The 20,962-nt window shown below is 51.2% G+C and overlaps 1 protein-coding gene and 1 pseudogene across 11 annotated transcripts; one reads left to right on the forward strand and one right to left on the reverse strand.

Annotated features, from left to right (window-relative positions):
* The first annotated feature begins 62 nt into the window (after nt 1-62).
* GLYCTK (glycerate kinase) lies at nt 63-20,553 on the forward strand. 11 transcript variants are annotated; one of them, XM_067003432.1, is made up of 10 exons: nt 64-248; nt 591-668; nt 768-960; nt 1,185-1,374; nt 3,616-3,663; nt 6,597-6,702; nt 8,638-9,028; nt 9,397-9,548; nt 11,398-11,573; nt 12,195-20,553. In XM_067003432.1, exons 7-10 carry the CDS (start codon nt 8,742-8,744, stop codon nt 13,098-13,100), a joined length of 1,521 nt encoding a protein of 506 aa, XP_066859533.1. In that variant the 5' UTR covers nt 64-248; nt 591-668; nt 768-960; nt 1,185-1,374; nt 3,616-3,663; nt 6,597-6,702; nt 8,638-8,741; the 3' UTR covers nt 13,101-20,553. The 11 variants fall into 11 exon arrangements, with proteins under 11 accessions (XP_066859535.1, XP_066859536.1, XP_066859532.1 ...); XM_067003434.1 differs by lacking the exon at nt 768-960 and adding an exon at nt 3,824-3,911 and having other exon boundaries at nt 63-668; nt 8,614-9,028; XM_067003435.1 differs by lacking the exon at nt 768-960 and adding an exon at nt 3,824-3,911 and having other exon boundaries at nt 63-668; nt 6,600-6,702; nt 8,614-9,028.
* On the reverse strand, nt 14,718-15,651 carry LOC106042851 (mediator of RNA polymerase II transcription subunit 27 pseudogene; annotated as a pseudogene).
* Nucleotides 20,554-20,962: the final 409 nt, after the last annotated feature.

A 20,962-nucleotide genomic window follows, 5' to 3' on the forward strand; every position in this document is an offset into this window, starting at 1 on the left:
GCGGGGCGCGCGCACAGCCCGCTGGGATTGAGAAGGGCACCGGGGTGTGCGTGGGGGGGGTGGCGGGCGGCCATTTTGAGAGTGGCGGGCGGGACGCGGCTGTCAGCCGGCGGGGGCCCCCTCACGGCCCCCTCACGGCTCCCTCACGGCCCCCTCACAGCTCCCTCACGGCCCCCTCACGGCCCCCTCGCGGCCCCCTCGCGGCCCCCTCGCGGCCCCCTCGCGGCCCCTCCGGGCGCTCCGCAAACGTGAGGCGAAGCTCACGGCGCGGGGCTCGAGTGTGCGTGTGTGTGCGGGGGGGAAATCAGCGGAGAAGTGGGGTTTGGGGGGCTCAGAGAGGCGCGGGGCGGTTTTCCTCAGGGGTCCTGGCCCTAAGGGGGTCGGGGTTGGTGTGGGCTGAGGGCGCCGTGCCTTGGCGTGGGGGGCGCCTCCTGGATTCCCCTCCGAGAGCAGTTTCTCTTCTTTACATCCCCGCTGTAGACCCGTCGTTGAAACGTGATAGATTTCGCTTTTAAAATTTTATCTTCAGTTTTATTATTACGCTTTAATTTCTCGGTATTTTTAATTCTGCCACAAACTGGCCTTCGCAGCAATACAATTGCTGTGGCACCATGGTCTTATGAGTGACAAACACAAAAACCTCTACGAAAGACAGCCTGGGCTTTGAGGTAGGTGTTCTGGTACAGGTACCTTGGGGTTGTTTTTTATCCGTTATAGATCTTGCTACCAGGTTCTGTTCATGTTTTTATACTTCTCATGCCTTAAAGAGTTATTCCTGGGGTGAGAATCTCCAACCACCGCGAAGATTTCCAGCACCCTGGTATTTTAGAAGAAAACCAGGTCATTTGTTGTTTCAGTCCCCAAGAAACTTAGACTCAAACCACAACAAACAAACAAACAAAAAGAACAAACAACAAGAACGAAAAAAACAGCGCCAAAGCCCCAGTCACTTCATAAATGGTAACTGCATTTTCCTTCCGTAGTCTCCAGAACAGTTTGCTTTAGGATAATATTGCCCTCTTGTGGACAAAGAACAGTAAGTCTGGGACCTGTTGTCAGAGGACTGTTCGCATTCAAACGTCGTCATTCAAACACGTTCAATTATTTTCCGTGCATATGTGATTTAGTCAGTGAAATAAAAGTCTTTTCTGAGATAACTGGCTCTTACCACTTGTTTCCTACAGCTCACCATTACAGGTTTTGACATCTAGCCTGGTTCACCCCCTCATATTGCGATCTGATTGGCCTGTCAGAATGATTCACTGAGCTTTATTCTGGAATGGACGCGAGATTTTAACATGGGAGCTTAGGGAGACCCAACAGAAGACACATTCATTACTTCAGAGGGTCTCGGAGTCAGCTACTCCATTACAGGTCAGTTTGAAACCTACAATCGATTTTAATGTAATGAAAGATTTTAGAGAAGTTCAGAACAGCATGCCTCTTGCACACTGTAAATTGCATGATGAAAGCCTGGATTATCTCATGTGGGCCCAGAAGATGACTCACCAATACCATCATAAGACAATTTACTTCAAAACACCTACAATACTTAGCCAAGTTTTAGAGTTGTATAACACCGTGGGTTGTTGATTTGATATTTTGTCACTCCCTTTTTATTCTTTCTTCTGCCTTTTTTCCCAATCATTGGAGCTTAGTTTGTCAGTTTATACGGAGCTGGAATTTATCTGGCAGGATAATTGGATCTCCTAGCAAAATGTCACATTAGGTAGGAAGTATGGATGATGCCCTTGCAAAACTAGTTAATAGAAAAAAGGCTTAATTGCTGCTTGAGTAATATTGATCAAATGCAGTCATTCTACCTATGCATTTCTATATTAGGTACCACTGTAACCTGCACAATACAAACAGTCCCACGCTTGCATTTGCTCAGATGAGTGGATGTTAATTTCCTAGAGATGTTTCTGGAAACAGTGCTACTCAGGTGAATAAATTTTTGTTGGCCTCTGCTGGGAGTGATGATTCTCAGTGGGTGACAGTTATGACTGAAGGCCTGTGTAGAGAACTTGTGTCCGACAATTTGGCATCTCTGTATGGGCTCTTGAAGCTAAACGTGATGCTCTGGAGTCCCTGCTGTTATCTCTGAGATTATCTTCTGAGATTGTATGTAATCTCAGAAGTGCTGGTGGAAGGGACCTCTGGAGCTGCCTGCTCCACCCTCCGGCTCAGTGCCAGACAATCACCAATGCAAGGCTGGCTTGACCATGGCTTTGTCTAGCCAAATCCTGAAAGACTCCTAGCTCAGAGACCACAGCTCCTCTGGGCAGCCTGATCCAGAGCTGTGCTATGGTCACTATAAAGAATATTTTGCTCACAACCAGCGTGAACATCCTGAGTCGCAAATTGTGGCCATTTAATACTTCCTGCCACTGCCAAGAAGGTTTCATCTCTGCTGTCTTCATAACTACCTTTCAGGTAGTTGTAGCTGCTGTCGGGTTGCTTCTAAGCTGGTTCTCAGCCTGCACTGATACACAGAGATCCTGCCCCAGCAGCAGAACCTCATACTTCTTGTTGAGCATCATGAGGTTTCTGTTGGCCCTGACCTAAAGTTTATCATCATGGTGCCTCTGGAAGGTGTTTCCACTATTCAGTATGTCAGCGCTTTCCCTAAATTAGAGTCAGCCACAAAGTTACTGAAGAGGCACTCTTCGGTAACTGTGCCTCCAGCTAACTAATTAATTGTAGTTTTATATATATAAAATATATATATACACATATATAATACATAGAATATATAATGAATTCTAATTACTAAATACTTAGTGCCCTCAGGTTAGTAATGAAGCAATGGGGCGACACAAACCCCAATAGAGACCCAGGTCTTCCCTGTTCATTACCGGCCCTCATCTGGACAGAGAATCACTGATGTCTGCGCTCTGAGCCCAGTGGCCAAGCTGTTTTTCAGCCAGCATAACAGGGTGTTTACCCAGCCCAAACTTCTTCAGCTTGCTAATGAGTGTGGTGTCAAAAGCCTCACTGAAGTCAAGGTAGATCACATCTGCTGCTTTCCACTTTCCCCATAGCCTGTCGTCTCAGCCTAGAGGGCAGCTGTAATTGTCATCCTGACTGATTAATATTCCTGGCTCTTTCTCCTCATGTTACTTCCACCTAAGGAGCTCATAATTTTTTGCTGTTAATCCCAAAGGCTGTGACCTTGTATTTTGCAGTACTGAATTTTGACCCTTTTCGATCATTTCAGTCCTCAAGGCTAGCAACTTTTTTTCTTCTCTAGAATACTATGATCCTTCCCTATGTTTTAAATGGCTCTCAACCGTGATTGCGAGTTGACTCAGAATAGGGAGTCTGAGAAATTGCAGCATGAAAGGAAGTAGACTTGGCATGGACTTGGCTTCAGGGCAGGACTGTTCTGCATTGAGCTACAGAAGGATTTTTTTAGTGAAAAATTTTTCTTCCATACAATCCCCAGTGCAAGGGAGAAACATTTCCAAAAGGTATGCAGGGAGTGAAGGGAGTGTGACCTAGAAAAAATAGTACGATGCATATGTCAAATACAGTTAATTTTTTTACTAATGATACTGATCTATATGTATAAAATGCTGAACAGAACACTTACTTCTCTGTGTTTGGCCTTAGGCTACATTCCTCATCAAAGGCAAAGAAACCCTGTTGACACTTTTCCTGGTGAGTAAATCAGTCATAAGAGCACCATATTTCTTTTCCAAGAAACATACAGAAAAATGTACATTGGAAATCAGGACTCCTGGGTTTTTCCCCAGAGCTCAGCATATTCTTGAAACGAAGGTGCTCAGATTCCTTCTTACTTTCTCCCCTGCCTGCCTAGCAAACTTCCTGTGCAGCTGTCTGGTCTCATTGCACTTCTTCTGTCCACCATCTTCCTCTTTCCCAGTGAACCCTGAAGGAGCACCATGGTGAGTAGGGGCAAAAGGACTCTACACCCCATCCCTGCACACCTACTTGTGTACTGGACTCTTTGTAGCAGACCGGTGAGCAGCTGGTCCATCCTAGACATGTTCCCTTTTACAAAGTGTGAAGGAGGCAGCATGGTAATTTTATGCAAATCCATGTGCAGATTAAAAAATTAATCAAATTCTGAAATTTTCATTTAAAGAGATTAGTCTTGAAAAATCCCCCATCTAATCCTCCCCAAATAGTCACTTGGAACAAACCTTCACTGCTTTGTTTTCCTCCTGGGTTCAGTGCATCTCCTAGAAAATTTTCTTGTGATGCTTTTGGGACCATCTGGAACAGCAAGTTTGAGTTTGAGCAGGGCTCAGCAGGCAAATTAAATTTGATATATCAAATGATAGAGAAGATGTGTCAGTAAGTGGGGACATGGGAGTTGAACGCAGTGAAGTCTGTGCACGCAGTACACTGCGCTGTACTTCACAGGTAAACTCCCACGGTAGTGCATGAAAAATGGAAGCGGTAAGCCTCGGTGAGTCTAACGGTAATTTACATACCAAGAGGCCAGAAGAAAGTCATGTAGCAAGTAAAACGAGTAGCAAGAGACACAGTTAAAACTTGCTGTATCTGGTAGTTTGCTACAGTAACAAAGATGTAATCTGTCTTTTACAGCTTGAGCTCAAAATTATCCTCAAGCAATTGGGGTTTGATCTAGTGCCATCTCAGATTTTTTTCCGATCCCCTCAGGGCTTTTGGAGTCAAATCGGTACGCGGTGGGCCAACCACCAATCATTGCCACACCAAAGGAAAACCGTGGAAGTCCTGATGACATTAGAAATAAACTACCTTAGAACACTGAAGATCTCAATTAAATCATATGTCCCAGAGCGTTAATGTACAGCATCCTCACATCGTGCAGCATGTGAAACTGGGGATGTGTGGCTGAATCAGCCTGCAGCAAGCCCAATTGCCCCAGCTTTAAGAAAACCCCAAGCCTGTGACGCAAACCCTTGAACAAACCTCTGACCATAGCACCCAGAATAATTCAGCTCTGCTCAGTGATGGCAGACTAGTCCCTAGAAGGGAATATTTTCCCACTTTTCAAATACCTGCCATGGAGTCTGGCACTGGCTCATTTTTCTCACTGCATAGGCAGCTCGTTTGTGAACTCTTTTCCTCCCCAGTGTGACTCCAAGCTTATGGCTTAGACTGTTCCCCTCTGTGCCCATGCTTTTGGTCTCATGCCACCATCCCGTTTACCTGGCAGCTTGCCACGTGTCTGCCCCTGGTGCTGGATTGTTTCTGTCTCCTTCTGACTTTGGCTCCTAGCCTGCAGAATTGCTTTAATTAAAAAGTTAATGAAAGGTAATGCAAACGAGTGTTTTGCCTGTGTTTTATCACAGTCCAGCTCCTCTCCCAGAGAAGGTGAAAATGAGGAGCTAGGGTTTTGCTGCTTTTTGTGGTAACAGTTACCAGTGGAAGTTTCTGCAGTCTTAGGAGGAGTCCTATGAAGAAAAAGCTTATCATGGTAGTGCATGCAAACAAGTGTGTTGATGGTGAACATTATTCACCAATGAAAGCTGAGGAAGTTTTCATTTAGAGGGGATTGATCTAAGCCCCTTCCAGTCTGCCAGCTCTCATTGTAACAGGTAATTCTCAACATCATTTTCCTCCTAAGATTAGTGCAAACTTCTGGAAAACTTCCTAAAAGTCTTTCTAAATATACCACAATCCCAAAAATGTCCCATGCAGGGACAAAGAGAAGGCAAAACCTCAGCCCCGCTAGTGCCCATAGCGTGACCGTATATACAGAGAGAAGAGGGCTAGTGCATCCCTATGTGATTTCCCTGAGAAACTGGGAAATGGAGGTTACTACATGAAGCAACGTAGGTCATATCATAAGCCCCTTTTTCCAGCCCAGGTTCCTCCCAGCCAGCAGTGGGAAGGGGAGTAGCAGCAGTAACTGGCAGTTACACCATTTCTATACCCTCCATCTATGGAGGTAATCTGAGAGCTGCCATTTAAATTATTTTTCTTTCCTATGCTGTCTCTCCCTGGGTGTGGGGTGATATTCGGTTCTCTTGATCTTGTTAAAAAAAGCCCTGGTAAAATGAGTAGGAGTTTTTATTTTTTTAATATCTACACTGGATTTCATAGCTCTGATTTATAGCTGTTCCCTGATGACATTTAGCACCTGGTGCCTGAGACTATAAATAAATTACATAAAAATGGATTTGTGACATCATTAGTAGCACCCCCATTCCAAGGGGAGCCTCCAGTGAGCCTGTGTGTCTAATCAGAGCTGACAGGGAGCAGAATTACACACGGAGACCTCCAAAGCTGATGGGTTTGTGCCAAATTCAGCCCTCCATTGCATTGGTGTAAGGTTGGATAACCCCTGAATGCAAGGAGATTTGCACCGGATTTATTCTGCTTTTACACCTGTGCACTGAGGTCGGTCTCAGTGATGGTGTGCCTTAAAATCTTCCGAAGCAATGGAAGGACATGCACTGACTTCAGCAGAATCTGGATCAGACCTTGATGGTTAAATTATAATCTGAGTTCAGAGTGCAGAAAACAGATTACATGCCTGCTATTGTAGTGAAATGCTTTCCAGACCAGAGCAAGCATTAGCAGTATGCACACAAGTACCAGATGAATTAAGCTGGCATTTATTTTTTCATCTCCAGTAGGAGAGGATTGCTTTTAAACGACTCACGCCTGCTGTGTCATGTCTGGAGCTGGAGCTGAGAGGAGCCGCTGGGAGGGTGCATGTGACAGGATCCGCAGTTGCAGGTCTGGTTGTACTCAATTCCCCTGGTCTTCAGGGTCAGTCATGCACAGAAACATCAAGGCAGAGACAGAGCCTGTTAAAAGCTTTGGGGTTTTATTTTCTTAAACTTGCCTTGCTCTATTTAGGCCTTTTTTTCCAGCCTTCTCTGTAAACCCTGTATCACAACTCGGACGAGGCGACCTGGAGCGTGATGCACCTCTTGTTTTGTAACACCTTTCTCTGATTGCACTATGCTGCCTGCCAGGTGAATTAGAGACCTCCTGGGAAAGGAGATGCCAATCTCGGTTCCTGAGAGGTGCATGGTTCACTTCACTGGTATTAGCACGGTTACTCAGGCCCTCATTGTGAGATGGCTGAGGCTCAGTGGCTTAAAGTGCTTACAGCACTAGCTGCCATGAGATTTAGGAACCTAATAACAAAGTGGTCAGTACACCTTCTCTTTCCCATCTCTTCTCATGATTGAAGAGACAGTCTGGAGCGGTATCTAAGGGGAGCTTAGATAGGTAGCTTATCTGCCCTGGGTTTTACCTTTAAAATATGTTTCTCCTAAGCATAGAATCTTTTTTTCTTTTTTCTCCAGCAAACCTATGATTCACCACACTATGGTTTTGCCTGCGAGTCCTTTGTCCAATGGATTTCAGAGTGTGCCCAAGTTTCATTGCCTGAGAAAGTGCTTGGGTGGAGTTTTCACAGAGCCTTTGGGTCTGTCCTCTGTCTTTGCAGCAAAGGCTGATTTAGACCCAGAGGAGCTGTTGGAAAGCTTGTTGGCTTAATGATTAACACCTGTCAGTGCTAGGGGTGCATTAGGACAAAGAGACCTCTGAACTTGTGTGTTCTTACAAAAGAGGAGCCAGACACTGGCCTTGTACTGAAACACATCCTTTTAGTAGAGAGAGAATTAACTGGCAGGTAATTTGAATGGTTCTGTGATTAAGCGTGTTGCAAGGGCTGCCTCAGCCTCCCGGCACCCTTCCCTAATTGCCTGCACCATAATTGCCATGAGCTAGAGAGATGCACATTGCAAGGGTCTTTGGTTCTGAGAAACCAGCAACGAGCTTGCTGCCAGTTAATGGAGGGAAGAAGTGCTGTGAGGGAACAGACACGTGCATGCTGGCAGTGGCCGCCTTTCCTCTGTCTGGGTGAGCGTTTGCCCTTGAGCAGTTGAGATTCTTCAGTCCATGCTCATATCTGCTGCATGTAATTCTAATACTTAGTGGAGACTAGCTCAAATGGACTTTCACAGCCCCAGCTGGGAACTTTGCCTGGATCCAAAGTCCTACTTGATCTCTAAATATGACTTTAATGCATAATGAGAGGACTGAAAAATAAAGGAGAATGAAGCCCTGTGTTAATTTGCTGTTTGGTGGGGAAACCTCATTACTGGTCTTTCTGTGGCCACCAGCAGCAAGGGATCAGGCAGCCAACAAGCACGTTGTTTTTGGTTTTGATTCTCCAAAGTCTGTACGTGGTACTGTGGGGGAAAACGGGGCAATGCACAGCCATAGAATGAGGTCAGCATTTGGCTAGCACATGGAAGGGAGTTTATGTAGTGAAAAGCTGTTCCACTCGGATGCCCTGCTCTCTCCGGGACAGAGAGCAGCTTCCATGGTTTGGAAAAGTGTCAGACACGGAGCAAATTGAAATGATGGCTTGCCAGTGGCAAATTTACAATGACAGAGAAGCTGTCTGGCAGGGCTCACCTTCCCTGTGGGAGGCGATGAGATTGCAGGGGAACCACAAGCTGACAGGTAGTTTGAATGTGACACTGTCCTTCTGTCCCTCCCGCCTGGGGAGAGGTGGGAAAATGCAGCTGATAGAGCACCATAATCTTAGGAGGAAACAGGAGCTAGCGTTCCAAGGGTCACGATTTGGCTTCCTTGCTCTCCCTCTAACAGCCCTGTCTCTTTTCCTAGTGAACAAAGTGCCTTCCCTTGCAGGCTGGAGGGTGCTGTCTGCCTGAGCTCCTGAGGCCTCGTCGGCGTCGGCAAAGTGTGTGCAAGCCCACCCCACCGAGCAGCTCAGCCCGGCCACCCTAGGCAGCATGTCCCTTCGCGAGCACGCGCTGTCCCTCTTCCGCAGTGCGGTGGGCACCGTCCGGCCGGCTCCAATGCTGAAGCGGGCTGTGAAGCTCCAGGGAGATGGGTGCCCTCAGCTGGTAGTGAAGGGCCGGGCCTTTCCAGTGAAGAGGAACCTGTACTTGGTGGGTTTTGGCAAGGCTGTGCTGGGGATGGCAGCAGCAGCAGAAGAGATCCTGGGGGACCACCTCATTCGGGGGATCGTCAACGTGCCACTAGGCATCCAGGAGAGCCTGCAGCGAGCGGGAATGCAGTAAGGGAGCCTATGACTGGGCAGTTTGGGTGGGGGTAAACTTTCAGGTTTGTCCTCTGGGGGATGTTGCTGTGGACCCTCTGAATCCTTTCCATCTGCCCTTGCTCTGTTGCCCGCCCTGTCCACCACGCCCTGACCTTCAACCTCCATTGCTCCATCATGTCCCAGTGGCACCAGTGACAGTCTTTTGCACTGACTGCGCTGCCTCCCCAGCCCTGGGAAGAGATGCACAGCAAAGGCCACCTCCCTGTCCTGGTCACTTGCTGTTTCCCTCTGGTGCACCAGGCCTGTCTCCCTGCCGGGCGACAGCCTGGCTGCCTGTGTGGGTGCTCGTGTCAGCGGTGTGATTGCCTTCCTTACCCCTCCAGGGAGATGCTGCTGAAGCCGCACAGCAGAATCCAGGTCATCGAAGGTGCGAAGAACAACCTCCCTGACCCAGAGGCTCTGAGGGGAGCAGGTGCCATTCAGGAGCTGGCTGAGGGCCTGACAGCAGACGACCTGCTCCTTGTGCTCATCTCAGGTGGGGATCCCAGGGAATGGGCCCTGCTGAAGGCCCCTGTTGCTGCTGTAGTCCCTCCAGATGCATGCGCGCATGCAGCTGTGCAGCAGGGGACTGCTGTGCTGTGCTGGCCTTTGCAGTGATTTTTCCTCTCCCTTCTCCCACAAACTTTTCTCCAGGAATGCAGCAGGGGAGAGCAGGGGGCTGCCAGCTGCTGCAGTGGACGCGCTGCCTCCCAGCACTGGGGAGAGGCTGAGCTCTGCAGGCTGGGCCCACTGCTGTGAGACGGTGGCACACAGCTTGTCAGCTGCCCTCACCTTCTGGCAAGGGTGGCACTTTCTTCCTGCCCCCTCCTTACGGCTGCAGGTGCAGGCTTGGGAGAATCAGTGCTCAGTTGATTCACAAGCTCTGAATTTTTGTAGGGATGTGAGTCTGTAAGCTGAAGTTTGGGACTAGCCTCCCTAGGGCTTTGCTGTTTCCCCGGACTCTTACTGTGGCCAGTGGAAATGAAGCCCCTGAGGGAGCCGCACACCTCGCAGGGGCAGCCCTGATCACATCCAGGGAAACGCTCCCAGGCCTGGAGCATTGGGTCAGGCTGTCCCCAGACCGGGAACTGTGTGGGGCAGCACATTGCCACAGCCTGAGCTCAGCTGGGTGAATCGGGGCAAAAGCAAGCAGCAGCTTGGAGCAGCTCTGTTGAAACCCCTTGGTCTCTGCTTGGTAATTTTCACTGTTTGCTTTGTGGATGCTGGAGCACGATCTAGTGCAGGGAGCGCAGTGCCGCCAGGCAAACACCCAAGTGGCTGGCATCTAGCTGTGCTTGCTGGGGATTCCCTTGGGTTTCCTCCTGTCCTCTGGCTACCGGCATCTCCAAGAGCCTCCTCAGCCCTTCAGGGAGCCTGCAGAGGATCTACCTGTGGCTGCAGCTCCCTGTGCACGTGCACTCCCACACAGCAGCCGGTCCCCAACTGCTCCTGCCTCTCAGCTAGATCCCTGGCTATTGACTGAAACACAGGCATTTGCATTTGTTTTTCTTGCTCATCATGTTTTATTGATGCTGATTTGTCTCAAACCTCTGAGCAGGTTTTGCCTTTTGACGGTAGCTTTCAGTTGTACTTTTGTGCATGTTCACTCTGTTCAGATCTTGCTCTTTTCTACTCTGTATTTTCCATCCATTTCACTTCTCCATTCTAGTCTTTTTTCTTGCCTTCTTTTCTGCATTTCCAATGCCCACTTGTATCAGTTGCACTGTCAGAATTCCCATCGATAAGACTGTCACCCCGGGTGTGCTTTATCTTGTCATTCTGCCCCCCTTTTCTTTCCTCCCAGGCCTAGATGAGTGCAGTTTCAGGGGTAGTTTCTTATCTTGCTGCAGCCATAGCTGGTGTTTTTATAAACCGTCTTGAATAAATGGAACCAGCCAAGCAGGCAGCATCTCCGCATGCTTAATGCTGAGCACCATGTGAGTCCTGAAGCCTGTGGTCCCCACTCACCCATCCAAGTAGCCCTTGAAAATCAGCGTGGCAACCCACTAGTAGTCTGATGTAGTGGGGATGGTAATTACTGGCCCTTCTCTGCATTCCCCACCACGCTGCAGATGTGCGGTACCATGTTCCAGTGAGGTTTATGCTGCCCATGTAAAGTGTAGCTGACTGCAGACAGTGCAAGGCTGCCATGATTCACTCCTGTTGGTGAAGAAGCCTTCATTTTCCAGAGGTGCTGGCATAGTTCCCCAACCAGCTCTGCCTTCCCGCCACTGACTGCTAAGGGAAATGGAAAGGTTGCTGCTGCTTAGGTGTCGGGCAGCCCAGCTTTACTCGTGTCCTGATGGAAAACGTGCTCAATCCCCGCCATCTCTTCCGCATTCTAGGGGGTGGTTCAGCCCTCCTGCCTGCTCCCATCCCTCCCATCCTCCTCGAAGAGAAAGAGAAACTGACAAAGATGCTGGCTTCCAGAGGAGCTGCCATACAGGAGCTGAACACTGTCCGGAAGACTCTGTCCTTGCTGAAGGGTGGAGGGCTGGCCCGGCTCGCATATCCCGCACAGGTAACAGGGATAAGCCTCTGCTTGTGCAGAGATCACCCGTCCACCTTCAAACAGTGGTTTAAGTAAGTCCCAGGGCTTTTTTCCTCACTGAGTGAACAACATACATGTGTTGTTTTGGAACTGTGCCTCAGATTTCACTGAGGATCCAAGCTCTCAGGGAGATGGGTGTAAGGAGGGGAATTCAGACCTGGCCATCCCATCACAGCACTCAGCAGTCCCCAGCCCTCCCCCAGCAGCAGTTTATGATGTGCTGGTGCATTGCTGTGCTGACTCCCACGGCGCTTTCAGGCCAGCTCTGACCCTTAGCTCACCCAGCGGCTGTTTTCAGTGTGCGCCATCACTGGCACGTAGGCTCAGCCTGCACTAGGTTATCAGCCTAAGAGCCGGCTGTTTTCTAACATGATGGTCCAGCATCAAAAGACACTGTAGGTCTTTGCGTTCAAGGGGGGCAAGGTGACTCTCACGGGACTATAAACAAAAATGGGCCAAGATCTGCCTGTTTCTAGCTGCTTTGAGATGGGGATAGCACAAGTGTAACTCAGAGCAGCGCTTATGCCACGACTCTGGCGTGGTCACCTGCCTCTGCCTTCCACAATAATCCTCTGGTATTGCTCCTGGTAGGTGGTGAGCCTCATCCTTTCTGACGTGATTGGCGACCCTCTGGACATCATAGCGAGCGGGCCCACCGCTGCCAGCTCCCACAGTGTCCAGGACTGCCTTCAGATACTGGCCAAATACAACCTGCTGCACAGCCTGCCCAAGTCAGTGGAAACGGTCCTCTCCAGCTCTCCCACCACGCGCACTGCTCCAGAAGACTACTCCCACGTTTGCAACGTCATCATCGGATCAAACACGCTGGCTTTGGATGAGGCCAAACGCCAGGCTGAGGGCCTGGGCTATGTGGCCCTGATTCTGAGCGCAGCAGTCTGCGGGGACATCGGCCACGTTGCTGCGCTATACTGCCAGCTGATCCGGCTGCTCTGCCTGGGCTTTGCTGGCCTCGGAGAAGGGCCTCTGGGCAACGAGGTGAGGGGGAATCTTCTGCAGCTGGCAGCAGAGCTGGATATCCCGGGCTTGAACCTGGCTGAGTTTCTGCAGGCCCTCCGAGGATTAGGGCCTGAAAAACCAGTCTGCATCCTTGCTGGCGGAGAAACCACGGTTCAGCTTCAAGGAACCGGGAAGGGAGGAAGGAACCAGGAGCTGGCCCTGCGAGTGGGGCTGGGGCTGCACAGGGCACAGGGCGCTGAGGCCAGCAGCCCCCTGGGGAGGTGCGAGATCATCTTCCTCAGCGGGGGGACGGACGGGCAGGACGGGCCGACAGGAGCGGCAGGGGCCTTCTGCAGCCCGCAGCTGGTGGACGAGGCGTTCCAGGAAGGCCTCGATGCGGAGGCCTTCCTCAGCAACAACGACTCCTATACCTTCTTCAGCCACTTCCAACGTGGGCGTCACCTCCTGGTGACAGGCTTGACAGGCACCAATGTCATGGATATCCAGGCTGTTTTAATTAGACCCACAGACAGATCATAAGAGCTCCCTCTGCAGATATTCAGATGCATTTAATTAGGACCAGGGGTAAATGAGACAATAAGCACTGCAGACAAAACTACTAAAATTAGGGCTAGCTGTCAAGGGTGCTAATATCTTTGATAGAAAGATTCCACTAATTAATCACGAGTGGATGTCCACAGCAAATGCACTGGGAACAGTCAAGCACTTGTAATTGGGATCTGAGAAAGGTAAGCAGTCACATTGTGGACATGGAGGTTGCAGTTAGCACTTCTGCTGAGAGCCACTGCTACTGTGACAGCTTCATAGAACAGAATAGAATGGCCTGGGTTGAAAAGGACCTTAAAGGTCATCTAGTTTCAACCCCCCCTGCTCCGGGCAGGGTTGCCAACCACTAGAGCAGGCTGCCCAGAGCCTCATCCAGCCTGGCCCTGAATGCCTCCAGGGATGGGGCATCCACAGCCTCTCTGGGCAACCTGTGCCAGTGCCTCACCGCACTCTTGAGTGCTGAGTGAAAAACTTCCTCCTAATATCTAACCTAAATCTCCCATCTTAGTTTAAAACCATTCCCCCTTGTCCTGTCACTATTAACACATATAAACAGGCATTCCCCCTCCTGTTTATACGCTCCCTTCAAGTACTGGAAGGCCGCAATGAGGTCTCCACAGAGCCTTCTCTTCTCCAAGCTAAACAAGCCCAGTTCCCTCAACCTTTCTTCATAGGAGAGGTGCTCCAGCGCTCTGATCATCTTAGTGGCCCTCCTCTGGACCTGTGCTGGGGGCCCCAGGCCTGCATGCAATATTCCAGGTGGGGTCTCACAAGAGCAGAGTAGAGGGGGACAGTCACCTCCCTCTCCCTGCTGGCCACCCCTTTTGTAATGCAGCCCAGGACGCAGTTGCCCTTCCGGGCTGCAAGCGTGCACTGCTGGCTCACGTCCAGCTTCTCGTCCAGCAGGACCCCCAAGTCCTTCTGCGCAGGGCTGCTCTCGAGTTCTTCTTCACCCCGTCTATATAAATACTTGGGATTGCCCCAGCCCAAGTGCAACACCTTGCACTTGGCCTTGTTGAACCTCATTAGGTTCTCACGAGCCCACTTCTCCAGCCTGTCCAGGTCCCTTTGGATGGCATTCCTTCCCTCTGTTGTATCAACTGCACCACTCAACTTGGTGTCATCTTGGTGTCACTCGATTCCATCGTCTATGTCATTGATAAAGATGTTGAAGAGCACCGGTCCTAAGACTGACCCCTGAGGGACACCACTTGTGGTTTTTGTTTTGTTTTTTTCTGGAATACAAAATTTATTTCAAGCTTATAAAAGACTTCAACATTGCAAATTCTGTTTCAAAACACAAACTGTACACAGATATTTTCCATAACATTTAGGATAAAGATCATTGATGTCAGATCTCCCCAGTTATACCATTTCAGCTGAGAAGCATCAAGCAATCACACACAGATTTTTACCCTCTTCTCCAAAATACAATAGACTCACATCTGCCTTGCCATATATTAATGTATTAATGCAACCCCAACATTTAGTACAGGGTGAAAGGGCCAGAAATAGAACCAGCAATTAAACCATCAGCTCTCCTTCCAGCCCGACATTGTTCTCTGCACACGTGCCAACTGCTGGGCTGTGCTACTGTTGCCTGCAAGTGCCATGAAAAGCTTCAAGTGTTTGGAAATGCCTCCACACGGGCGGCAGGCCATCCTGCAGGAACTTCCTGCAGCGCTGGCATGGAGCCTGGAACAGCTTTATGTAACTTCTTAACCAGGTCATGAAAGACCTGACTACCACATCGGGCATCCAAGGCAGCTGGCAGGGCAATACAGCAGTGGTCGCATGATCCATCACCTTCTGAAAAACCTGGTAGTTGGATTTGGACCATATGTCAAGCTTGCCATCTTCGGTATAGACATTTTCATTGTAGCCTTTTACTGTTGTCGGGTCAATGAAGAGGCTCCGCATCACCACTATCGCTTTTAGCACTTTTCCTAGGGTAACTAGAAGCATTGGTCCCGTTTGGCCGGGATAGCTGGATAGTCCTTTCAGGGAACATCCTATCAATGCGACTGATCACATCATCGACATATTGAGGAGGCGAGATGAGAGTTGTTGCCTGGGCTTTTGGTCTGCGTTTTGCAGATACTCCCACCTGGTTGGCTGACCGTCTCAAAGACTGCTGACTCAGAAGGCCAGCTGCTAGCCCTGCATGGTACTGCAACTTATTTGCCCGTTTGTAGGCTTGAAGAAGTTCGCTGTAAAGAGATCTTTTGTCCTGAACAGGCTCTAGGCTCAACAGTCCACTGCTGTGCAAGGGACGGTTCTTGGACAGTTCACCAACTAGACTGCTCAGACACTCCAGCTCACCCAGGTCACGGCTGACGGAGTGCAGGCTCTCCTGGAAGGCGGCCACGAAGCCCTTCTCGCATCCCTCCAGCGTCTCCTTGTTCCACACGCCATCCTTCAGGCAGTCAAGGACCCTTTTCATGCTGGAGCGCAGCGCCTGGATGGCGGCAATAGCCTGGGAGGCCTCCAGGTTCACGCCAGGGCTCAGCACCCCGTCTGCCATCTTAGCCCAGGCCCAGCCGGCCTCCCTCCGCTCCGGAGCATGGCGAGGTTATGGTTAAAAGACATGAAGAAAGCGAGACCATGGCTTGGCTGCTGGGGAGAGCTCCCACTGTGGCTTTTGCAACCCCCACTGATCCCAGGAGAGCTTCCGTGCCAGCAGTGTGTATGTTAAGAGCTTTCATGGTGATGTTTTCCAACCGGCCGGAAAACAGTCATGCATCCAGCCTGAGCCAGTGACCTTTCTTCTGTGCTGAGGCAGAAGTCGCTGTCACTCTGATTAACTCCGCTAATTCTGCAGAACAAAAGGCAAGGAAACCTTCACACTCAGCTCTCCTGACCCATGCTGCTGAGCTGATCAAAGGGCAAAGCTGCCGGAGCCTTGCTTTGACAGGGAGCTGCTCCACCACACATAGGAGAATGCCGTGGTTATCACAGTTTCACCACTGACTGCAGCGCAATGCATGGGAGAGCAGAGATGAGATGGCTTTCCCAGGACATGGAGCCCACGGTAGAGCTGAATTTTAGAAGGGCTCTGCCTGTAGCAACAGGCATGGTGATGGTTTTGGCTAGCTATTCAAAGGACTTCAGCTCAGCAGCCAGTATGACCCAACACGTTCAAGTCCTTTTGAAAAACCTGCCTATTTGTCACAGAGCCTAAGTGGAAGCTGAGCTCCTTTGAAAATCCAGCCCTAATTTAATAGGACACGCTTGACTCAGACTCTTCCCAGACAGACAAGCCTACTGCATGTGGCTGATCTAATCTCGTGACATAAATACACTGTCCTGCCAACGCTGCGAGTAGTGGTGTCACTGAACAGCTGCTATACAGCAGCACTGAGCCGCTCAGAGATGGATGGGAGGGTGGATTTCTGAGAAGGATGTGACACCTCCTGCTTTGTTTTTTTAAGCCAATGCCTAACAAGTAGGGGTATCAGCAGGACTGCCATGGGAGCCAGCCCCTTCCCCTCGGTATCAGTGCCAGGCTGGCTGCTGGACTGACCGGGCCACAGCCAGAGCCGGGATCAGTCCCTGCTCACAGCCCAGGGGAAGTGGCAAGGCACAAGCCTGGAGATTTCAAAACCTGGGTCTTTCCCCTGGTATTTAAACACATCCCCACATCTCCTTTGTGCTCTGAGTCTGAAGGTCTTCTGTAACATGCCTGAACTTGCTCGTGCTGGCAGACGGCTTTGAGGTCTGCTGCAAGAGACCTGCCAACCACTGCAAGGCTGGCCGTGCCGCTGTAACGCTGGGTGACGATGGCGGGGGGAGAAGCTGCTTCGTGTTGTGAGTTTTCTCCAGAGGTTGCCAGTGGGCTTCAGAACATCTGGCTTTTGCTGTGTGCCCGGCATGCCAGCACCGCAGGGGCACTGACACGAGTAGATTTACAGCCAAAATGTGGTCTGGGGCCAGATTAACTGGCTGAAGCTGGCCCTGCAGTGCTGCTAATGCTTCCTGTCAAATTCTGCTCCACTGCAGTCCCGAGTGGCTCCAGCTCCAGCTCTTCCCAGCACAGAAGTGCCACGGGTCTGGTGTGCCAGCTTGGGCAGACCACCACGGACCCTGCGTACCCCTGTGCTCTGCCTGCAGCCTTCCACATCACCGAGCACCGTGCTAGTCCTTGGAGCTGCTGCTTGTGCTGAGCTGCACTCAAGTTCAGAAGACCTTGGGTGAGCGCTCGCTGGCTTTCCCTGGGAAATGCCTGTGCTGTTAACACCGCGCGTACCCTGAGCAGTGTCCTTGCTTTCTAAACAGTGGCTTTTCACTAATGATTAAAAAGAGTTTGCAGCGGTGGGGAGAGAAGGCTGATAAAAGGTTTGTTGAAAGGATGGAACTGTTTGAAGTGCATTTCACATCTACATTCACTTGGCCTCCATATACGGTTTTATTCTTGTTCCTTCTCTTCTAATGAGGAGATAACAGGACAGGGGGAGGTTGACCAAGGACACCCAGGTTACAGAGACATTCTTCATCTTCTGATGTTTCTACCTGGAGACATTGAAGCTTTTTTTTCTGACTGATTGCTTGAGTGGGCCATATCCATCTGTCCAGGGAGGAAGGAGCTCTGCAAGACGTAACTCTCTTCAGCGTGTGCATCCCTTACAGACAAGGCATCGTTTTACTCCTCTAGAGGATGGTGAGCACAGAATTGCACATTAATGCTGCCACCCTGACTAGTATTTCCTTTGCTGACAGAAGACCCCACGCACAAGGCAGCCTAAATTTGGGCTGCACTGGTCAGGGCTTGCAAAGATTTGTTAGTTAGCAGGTGCGTCCGAAGATAGAGAGCACCACTTACCTGCCAAGTACCGCTTTGTCTCTGGGCTGTTGCAGCCTGTCAGGAGCAGTGACTTTGCAGGTGGGGACCTGGGGCTGTACCTGCCCTGGATGGGACACCAGCCTCACTCGAGCCTGCCTTGGTAAAGGAAGAAGCCAAGAGTGGGACTGTGGTTGCAGTGAGGGATTCCACCATGAGAGCCGTGCTGGGGCCAGCTCCTCACCATCCTGGCTCCGGGGTGCACGTGCCTAAGGAGACAAGCCACAGAGTGCAAGGACACCAAGAGCTGCTTCGTTTTGATGCTCCCAGTCCCTGCTCTTTTCACCTGAAAAGCAAATCTCTTCTACGCCAGCCTCTGGGCAGGAAGAGGGGGCCAACAGCTCCCTGCTCTCATCCCCACGCGGGAGGCATGGGGACAGCTGTCGGAAAAAGCACAGGCAAGGGAGAGAGCAAAGCTGGGGCATAAGCGTTCAGGGTGGGCTTGCTCTCCAAAGCGGGCTGCTCGTAGCCAAACGGCGCTAATGGCCGGGAGAAGTAACTGTGTTATTAACAGTGCAAGCTTTTGGCAGTAAATTAAAAATCTTGGCTGCTGCCCTTGGCTCTGCTCTTGCCTCTTAGGAGACATTAATATCACAGCTCCCCAGCATTCCCATTATCACTTCATTAAGGATCCAATAATGATAAATGTGGATGGTTTTATTTTGCGCAGAGCCTGATTAATGGCTAATATTTCACTAGGTGTTAATGGGGCCCTTCCTTTATGAAGTGATCGGAAGGGGTCTGCCTTTAATCTCCTCCACAAGCTGGGTAATTTCCACTATTTTCGCTAATGTGACAGATTTAATGCAAACCTTTAAAGAGCAGTGGCAGCCTCTTGAGAAACTTTGAAGAGCGTTGCATTTGGGGCAGCCCTCACTGCTGCAGCCGTTCCCCAGCTTCTTCCTCCTCCTTTCCCTCCACCTCCTGCATCCTCGGTGACGGAGCACAACCACGTCAGAAAGCCACTGGCGACCCCGGGAGCCCCGAGTGCAGGACAGAGCTCAGGCTGGCTTTGGTTGGTTCCTCCAAGGTTGGCTCCTGCGGTGCACGGGCTGCTCTCCGCTGTAGGACCCCAGCGTATTGCACGGCTTCAATCCCTATATGAAGCGGGATGTATAATCACATAGGAATAAAAAGCCATACAAGACGGTGAGGTGCTGCGCGCCGGCAGGGCGACAGGCCGTTCCCTCTGCAGCTGGTGGCCGGGATCAACCCAGGGAGCCCCTGGCCCTGTCGTGGGGAGGCAGAGGAGCCCTGTGTTAAACAGAAGAGAGGTGGCATTGCAGTCAGGCGGGGGACAGCAGCTGGAGGGGGGGTCCTGCAGAGCATTGGTGCTTGCTCCCAGCTCTCCCAGCTAACAGGGGCCCCATCCCTGCATGACTTCCCCCATGGAGCTGGGACAAGCATCACCGTCTTGTCCCGGAGCGTCACCATCCTGGGTCTGCTTGCACCACGGCCGTCCCTGGGCTTTTCCAGCTCCGAGCATCCCCCCATTGCAAACGCGGGGTGGGGAGAAGAAGGGGGTTCGCGTGCAACCAGCCCCCTCCAAGCGGAGCACCGCTGCTCATCCCTCTGCTGTCTGAAGATGAGCGAGCAATTTCCAGTCCCACGGGCGGAGCGAGCCGTTCCAGGGAGCTGTCAGCGCCCGGCGCACGCTACTGTCAGAGCGCAAATCCCCTGGCAGCCCATTAGGAGCAGCTCCAGGCTGCCTGCAGGAGCTCTTGACAGGAGGCCAGACAGCGGCGCGAACAAACACAGCTTCTCCACTAAGAAGGTGGACGTGGGTGGAATGAAACCAGGGATCACTTCCCCCGGTCGCGGCCGTTTGATGGATGCTCAAGGAGTGGCTGCTGCGGGCAGGACCGGAGCGAGCCCTGGGGGCACCGCGGTGCCGGCTCCCCGAGACCACGGAAACCTGTCCAAGCAATGCCGGGGAGAAGCGCTAAGGCCAAGTGGGGGCAGCAGAAAGGATTTGTGTCTCCTTTCTTCCTGCCTCTCCCTAGGAACTGCTCACATCCCAGCATCGATTTGGGCATCCGCAGGAGGGGAGACCTGGGGCTAAAAGCACGGGGTGGCAGCAGAAGAGAGTGGGCTGCGAGCGCAGCCTCGTGCAAGGGCAAAGCTCCTTTTAGCCAGAAAAGCAAATGAACCCTCAGCTTCTAAAACCTCTTTTTCTTCTCCCGCCTGATGGGTATAGCATCTGACCTGGCGCTGCTGTGCAAAGCACCGGGAAGCACCAACACTCAAAAGCACCCTCAGAAACCTTCCTCCGTCTTGGGGCTGGGGTCTCTCCCAAGGCCAGGAGCAGCTCAGCGGGTCGGGTGCTGCAGCAGCCGGTCTGACCGTGCTGCCGGAGCGCACGGGGCGCGCGGTGGGTGCTGCTGGGCCCTCGATCGCTTCTTCAACGCCTCCGAACAAAGTCAGCAAGGAAGGGGTTGTTGTGTGATGAATTGTAAGGAAAGATGCAGGCGTGAATCACTGTACCCAGGTTGGGTAAGAACACCGATGGTGCTGTGTTTGGGAGTAATTACTCTCCACGAGCATGTGAATCATTAGGTATAATTGCCCTAATAAATAAAAGTGAGATAACTTCAGTCTCTAGCCTAATCTGTAAGAGCAGCGCAAGTTACTGTCAGGGTGAGCCTGATAAAAGAAAACCAGGAGGAGAGGGAAAACGGAAAGAGCTGAGCTTCAAAACCTGGGTGCACCATGGAATCGTCCCGCACCCACTGCGGCAGCAACGCCTAACGGGGCCTGGCCGGTGCGTGCCCGCTGGGGGTCGGCAGCAGAGGAGTTTCTGGACCTGGATCAGGCGCGGCTGAGCCACGGCCGTCCTGCCAGTGCCAGCGCCCACCGAGGACTGGAGCCGGGGCACAACTTCTCCAGGCAGAAGTTTTCCCCGCTGCAAAAAAGCAATTGAATCGTACAATCGTTCAGGTTGGAGAAGACCTCTAAGATCATCCAGTCCAACCTTGAACCTAGTACTGAAGTCCCCACT

This window comes from Anser cygnoides, chromosome 10 (genome assembly GCF_040182565.1).
Source record: "Anser cygnoides isolate HZ-2024a breed goose chromosome 10, Taihu_goose_T2T_genome, whole genome shotgun sequence".
Classification (NCBI taxonomy): Eukaryota; Metazoa; Chordata; class Aves; order Anseriformes; family Anatidae; genus Anser; species Anser cygnoides.

Excerpts from the sequence above, each read along its gene's own strand:
- GLYCTK (XM_067003434.1), top strand. The coding sequence starts at position 8,742 with ATGTCCCTTCGCGAGCACGCGCTGTCCCTCTTCCGCAGTGCGGTGGGC. Across the intron at positions 9,549-11,397 it reads GCTCCTTGTGCTCATCTCAG|GGGGTGGTTCAGCCCTCCTG; the intron begins GTGGGGATCCCA and ends TCCGCATTCTAG. Across the intron at positions 11,574-12,194 it reads GGCTCGCATATCCCGCACAG|GTGGTGAGCCTCATCCTTTC; the intron begins GTAACAGGGATA and ends TGCTCCTGGTAG.